Raw genomic sequence first — 6,711 nt, 5'->3', positions numbered from 1 at the left:
GGGGCGGGCTGGAATCGAACTCATGCGGAAGTGGCTTTAGCTTCTCAGTGCTGTGCTTTAACCCGCTGCGCCACCAGGGAGGGCCCGAGATTATAATTTTTATAAAATAAAAAGGACTTACATTGGGCACTGCACTGCTCCAGGATTATCAATGGATACAGTCAAAATTCCTCCATTTGTGGTAGATGTCCTCCATCTAGTTTCAAGAAACCAATACTTTATTAAAATGTAAGTTTATAAATCCTGTAGTATATTCCATAAGAAAGCTCTCATTTTAAAACAGACTTTTCCTTGACTTTAAAACAGACAGATACTTAGTCACACCATTATATAATTAACCAGCACCTTAGGTGTGGAACTGAACAGATAAATCTATTAGATATTTTTCAGTGTAACAAATAAATGCATGTTGAGGAAAGTAAAATAGTATAGAAGAGCTTCTAACGAAAAGAGCTCTTTAGCCCACTCTTCTCTCCCTTCCTGCTCCACTTTGCTATGCTACAGAGATAGCACTTTTATTCTTTCCTGTTACTACTATAGCACATTACCTCTGTCACTAAACAAGATGCATTATAATATCTTTTTTTTTTTTTTGGTAATAGTACCTTACAGTAATAAGGATTTAAGCTCATCACATTATCCTTTGGTTTCCCTTCATATCCCTAAACATTTTGAGGGTGATATCACTAGTTTATTTCCATTATAATTTTAAATATATTTACATCTTTTACTTTTTCTCTCTCTACTTCATATTAAAGGATATGAGAAACTTTTGTTCTTTCCTTTTTTCTCCCACTTTATATTTCCCACATTTTATGACCTCCACATTCATATTAGCTAAAATCTGACTTTTGCATTTTATCATTACCAAATTAAATATTTTGTATGGTAGAATGGTCCTCAAAGTCCAAAACAAACAGTATTTCTATCAATATAATTATGCAAATATTATTCATCACAGAAGCAAACAGGCTATAATTTCCTTCCTTATGGTTTTCAATGTCATGACCCATGTGCCAAATAATACTACAGTGTCAAAATAGTTTCCTTTCTTATACTCCTTATTACTCAAAATAACATCCCATTTTAGTTGCCATCATATCTGGACCATGACCATGTTAGATGATGTCTTTCAAAAAGCATCCATAATTTAAAAACTTTAATCACAAAACCTGATCATATAGATAAAAGTAAAATGTTGTAATTCACATCTTGGAAGCAATTCTGACAGACAACAGATTTAAAAAAAACTTATGGGAGAAGGGAAAATACATAAAAAGTAAATGCCTATTGTTCTGAAGGTTTATAAATTTTCTAAAAGCTATTTATCCCTTAAAGAGGTTCATTTGCATAAAAGCAGTTTTGAAAGAAAAGGAACAGTTTATTACAATAGAATAAGTAGGCAAATATATAAAAAAATTTAAAATGATTCTTTAGAGCAAAAATTATTTTTGACACTGATTTGAAAATGTAAATGGGCTTTTTTTTTGAAAACTAAAGAAGACTTGGTTCAATTCAGGCTCAATTGTTACTTTACTCTGGTTTTCAGTTAATTTCTTTTGGTCTGGGGCACACAGTAATTTGGGTCCTTCGTATTCTGGATGTTTTGAAATTACATCTTGAAAAACAAACTGGATATGACTTACTGACGGGTTCTCTTTGCTACTACGTCATCGAGTAGTTGTTCAGTGTTCAACTGGGCCTGAACCTGAAGGGAAAAAAAAAAAGTAGTAGATTCCAGAAAAAGCAGAGGATTTAAATCCAAGACATACTCTGTTCTGTAACTTGTTAACCCAATGTAGTGGTTGTATTAAAAGGGGTGTATGTGTATTTTGTTAACACCTCCTATATTGAAACAGTGGTTAAATACAAGTTTATTTCTAAATAACTTGTTGTTATTGTTGCCAGTAATAAAAAGAAAATTACCCAACCTTTACCCTCAACCTGGACCAAGCCTATGATATAGAATTATTAAAGGTGAATAATATGCAGTATTCTTTCTTTGGGATAAAAAGAAACTACAATCAAGGTGTTTTTGTTTGTTTTTAATACCTTAAGGCCTCTTCTGAAAAGAAAAGTTGCTTGACGAGTGTCCTTCTGATGACTCAATTTATTTCCATTCCTAGTAAAATTGGCTGGAACGTTATTTCTGCAACAAAAGCACATATACAATAAGTCATCTGTGCTCTTTAACAACTTTCAAACTTAATGACTTAACTATCTTGAAAAAAAAGAAGCAAAAAGAGTTAAACTCATAAGCTGAAAATCTGAGGTACACTAAATATGAAGATTGAACTACTTCCTTATATGAAGTTACAGACATTTGATTTAAACACCTCCCTCTGCAGCATATTATATAATAACCTGGTTATTTTTTAGTATCTTCCAAGTATTCAACTCTCTAATTTTCAAACATGCAGTGTATCTTCTGATGACATTAGAAAAAACATTTTAAAGCCTTATTTTAAAATTTTGTGAAAGACATAAATGTACAAATTTACTTATGGGATTAAAGAAAATCACATGACAGCCAAAACTGCTGAAAACCAAAAAGAAAGAAAAAGTCTTGAAAGTCTTATCTTTTCCACTTTTCTTCTTCACTTAAAAACTTTTATACATTAATTATAAGTTATGAAAACTCTTTCACTCTTGTTCTTTCATATACAGAATATACTATTAACTATGTTTGACTTGATTATCACCAATTTTTTTCTAGTTTCTAGAGGAAATATGAAAAAACATTTTTGTATTTTCTATTCATTTCCTACTTCGGTACCTATTTAAGTATACATACATTTATGTACCTATATATGTACAATAATTACATAAATGTTTAACAAGTTTTTATGCTAAACTTATTTCCAACCTATTTAAGCTCAAAAACAAAATTAAAATTTCCCCAGGTAGCTCAATTAACATGTACTCATTAACATGCCTCATGGAAGTAAGAAGTCCCTCTTTCCAAATGATTCCAAATAAAAAAGAGACAATAGCTAAGTAAAACTGTAATTCTAGTCATTCCATTTATACAAAAACTTAAATCCACATTTATTTTATTTTGTGTATTGTATACAAGAGGTAAATAAACATATTTGAAACTGAGTAAGGTAAACTTCACAGCTGTCCTCCTCTTATTAGAGAACAGAATGCCAAAAAAGTAGTTCAAAATTTAAGTTGTTGTTATGCCTTTCAATTGACTATAAAAATAATTTCAGCTTGGCCCTCCCTGGTGGCGCAGTGGGTTAAAGCACAGCACTGAGAATCTAAAGCCGCTTCCGCATGAGTTCGATTCCCGCTTGCCCCGGAGGTGACCACATGGCGTGGCAGACCTCTCCTGACCCGCCCGCTGCTCGCTGCTCCCCTCAGCAGTGTACTTCGTCGATCTGCCTGTTCTGCTCCCCACTCTGTCTCTGGTGAATCCTCTCACCCTCCGCATCTCTGGCCTGTACCCCAGTTCTGTATGAATAAATAAATAAATCTTAAAAAAAAAATAATAATTTCAGCTTAAGGATTCTGAAGAATTCTTTCTAGTTTGCTTTTTTTGCACAAAAAAAAGACATTGTTCCATTAAAGAAGTATTGAAAACGAGTAACAAATTCTGCTTCAGAATTCAATTCTGAATAATTTTGGTGGTGTTTTTAACAAACATTCACTTTTGCAATTTTATTCTCTATGTCAAGAGAGGTAAAGAAGCAGAGTGATTTTTTTAAATCAATTATTTAAATACATCAATAACACTGGGTCTAATAAATTAGAAAGCTTTTATTGCATGCTCATGTTAAATGTTCAAGTAAATAATCCAAGTATCTTTCCTGAAAGTGATCCTGTAACTATGAGTATCATGCAAATCCATTCCTTTAAACATTTACTGCAAGAGTGTTTTTTATATACAATAACATTATTTCTTACATTTAAGTACTTACTTTCTATTTAACTGGTTAGGTCTCTTGAGAACTGCAACTGGTTTCCTCTGCATTTCATTTTGCCTCAGAAGGTTTGCCTTCCTTTTTAACACTGGGAAGTATCTTTCTATATTCTTTCAGAAAGTAAGAAACCATGTTAATCAGATTGTTCTTTGCTAGTACTCCACTGCAATAAAAGTTTCTCAGGCAGAATATATAAGGACTTATAACTGCCTAAATGTGCGCAATAGAGAGATTAAGACACTTAGATGATTTGAAAGTTTCCAGTCTAAGTGACTGAAAAGACATCACATTATACTTAAAAAATACTTTCAACAAAGAAGATCTGAACAGAAAAATGAATTTCTTCTTCTATTTTAGTTATCCTCATTTTCTGGTGCTCTGAGGGAGGCAGAGGTGATAGGGAAAAATAGCTTTGGAGCTCAAGAGTCAGAGAAACAGAGATGTAAATTATGGAATCATTTTACACACACACACACACACACACGATTTTTTATACCAAATGAAGGGGGGTAAGGGGACCAAGTTCCAAAACAAATGTGTGAAAAGGTAGAATATAAAGGAGACTGTGATAAGAAAGCTTGCATAGAAATGGTTACAGAGAAAAATACAGAATCACGAAAACGCGGTATCCAGAACATGAAATGACCATTTTTTTCTCCTTCCACATAAATGTAATCTATTTAATGCCTAATTTATATTTCCATGAAGTCTTTTCAAAGTCTCTCACAATAGGTACAATATCTTAACTGGATTTCTATTTATTTCCAGCATATGAGAAGTACTTCATAAATATGAACTTGCAAAAATTCTAAGTTCTTAATTTTCACAAACATTTAGGAGAAAAGTTAAGGTGAAAAAGGATAAAGAATTTTAAGATATAGAAAAAAAAGCTGTGAAGTCTTACTAAAGGTCAATTCCAAGCTTTGTATTTTTAATTTATTCTTATTTCTGCATAGAACTAGGTTGTAGGCTAGAGGTATGGGAAGTGGTGAGAGAATTCACCAGAAAAAGAGATGGGAGCAGAACAGACACATCTCCTGGAATACACTAGTAAAGAGCACAGCAGACATGTAGGTTAGTTCCCTGGCTGGGGAATGGTACTGAGGCTGTTGCAGTTAAACTACTGAGACATAACCTCTCTGCCACAATGGTGTTTAACAAAAACACCAAGGATGCTTTTATAGGTAAATCTGAAAGTTCCTTCTCTGATCTTGTCATGTTATTTTTTCTTCAAATTAACTGCCATATTATAATTATATAATTACTTGTGCGATAATGTAATATTTATCTGAGTTTTACAATATGGAGTAACCCCCATAGAGGGATATTCAATCAACATTAGTTAAATGATGAATACAAGGAATAGAACTATAAATAATTAATACATAGTGAAAGTGTGTTCTGTGGACCTGAATTTATATATGTATACAAATGATTACTTTGAAAAAGTAAACCTAAGGATAATTTTCTCTTTCACAATAATTGTCATGAAAAAATTATTAAGAAAATAAGGCATTTAGTTTTTTTTTAAGTGTTAATTTCATTGAACTAGTATTTAGATAAAATGAAGCTTTAAGTATACATTTTGATGAACAGGCTAATTTCATATACTCATGTGTTGATAATCACATCAAAATGAAGAGATAGTACAGTGCCCTCATCCTAAAATGTTTCTGTGTCCCCCTGTGCAGTAAGTTCCCATCCCTCACCTAACTCCCAACCTAGGCAATAACTGGTCCATTACTACAGTTTAGCCTTTCCTATGATTTTAATGATGTAGAACCACACTGCAAACAGTGTTTTTTGTTTGACTTCTTTTGCTTAGTATGATGCTTTGAGATATATCCATGCTGTCCTGTGTATTAACATTTACTCCTTTTTTATTGCTGAAATTCCATACATAGAGATAAGGTATTTATGTCAAAATCAGATGATTCATTGGTAGAAAAAAACTACAAATATTTTTTTAAGTTCACAAAAGAACTAGATGGCTAAATATTATCAAAGTCAAGTTTGAAAGTTCTACAGAATATGACATACCAAGTTGGGGAAATTCTGAATACAAAAAGGGAAAGAAATAGAATCTGACATTAATAGCTATATATTTTTTTTCAAAAGATTTATTTTTACTTATTTATGCATATAAGAACTAGGGTGTAGGCCAGAGGTGTGGAGGGTGAGAGGATTCACCAGAGACAGAGTGGGGAGCAAAGGGTGAGACAGGAGAGGTCTGCTATGCCATATGAGTTACCTTCCTAGCTGGGGATTAAAAGCATGTTGCAGTGGCTGGTAGCTATTTACTCTAATAGTGTCAATCCCTTAGAAACTTAAGTACAACTTTTACTTGCCATTAGCCAAAAAAAAAATCTTCATTCTGAGAGAGAACCACTCCCATTAATAGTCATTTGCTCTTTCAGTAAATACCAGTAGTGTAAATGAATATGCTATCTCTCCTTGGTCACTCATTAAACCATTTTTATTGAAATAGTATTTCAATAATTCACAAACAATGGAAAGAAAAAGATAAAGCAACAATGTCTAACTATGGTCAAAATTGCCTTTTTTAATTTTTTAACAAGATTTATTTATTGGCCCTCCCTGGTGGTGCAGCGGGTTAAAGCACAGCACTAAGAAGCTAAAGTCACCACTTCCGCATGAGTTCAATCCCCACCTGCCCTGGAGGTGACCGAAATGGCGCCAGACCTCTCCTGACCCGCCTGCTGCTCCCCTCAGCAGTGTACTTCGTCGATCTGCCTGTTCTGCTCCCCATTCTGTCTCTGGTGAA

At 33.2% G+C, this 6,711-nt stretch overlaps 1 protein-coding gene across 1 annotated transcript in view; it reads right to left on the bottom strand.

Annotated features, from left to right (window-relative positions):
* Positions 1 to 6,711, bottom strand: part of FYTTD1 (forty-two-three domain containing 1) — a 35,253-nt gene that overhangs the window by 5,095 nt on the left and 23,447 nt on the right. Inside the window, exons 4-7 of the mRNA XM_012730437.1 lie at positions 3,924 to 4,036; positions 2,053 to 2,149; positions 1,647 to 1,708; positions 122 to 196 (exon numbers count right to left, since the gene is read on the bottom strand). Coding sequence (XP_012585891.1) covers positions 122 to 196; positions 1,647 to 1,708; positions 2,053 to 2,149; positions 3,924 to 4,036 — 347 coding nt within the window. The remainder of the gene's footprint in view (positions 1 to 121; positions 197 to 1,646; positions 1,709 to 2,052; positions 2,150 to 3,923; positions 4,037 to 6,711) is intronic.

Source organism: Condylura cristata, unplaced genomic scaffold (assembly GCF_000260355.1).
Source record: "Condylura cristata isolate star-nosed mole 26May11 unplaced genomic scaffold, ConCri1.0 scaffold00003, whole genome shotgun sequence".
NCBI classification, from domain to species: domain Eukaryota; kingdom Metazoa; phylum Chordata; class Mammalia; order Eulipotyphla; family Talpidae; genus Condylura; species Condylura cristata.
This window is presented reverse-complemented; position numbering and strand designations above follow the sequence as displayed.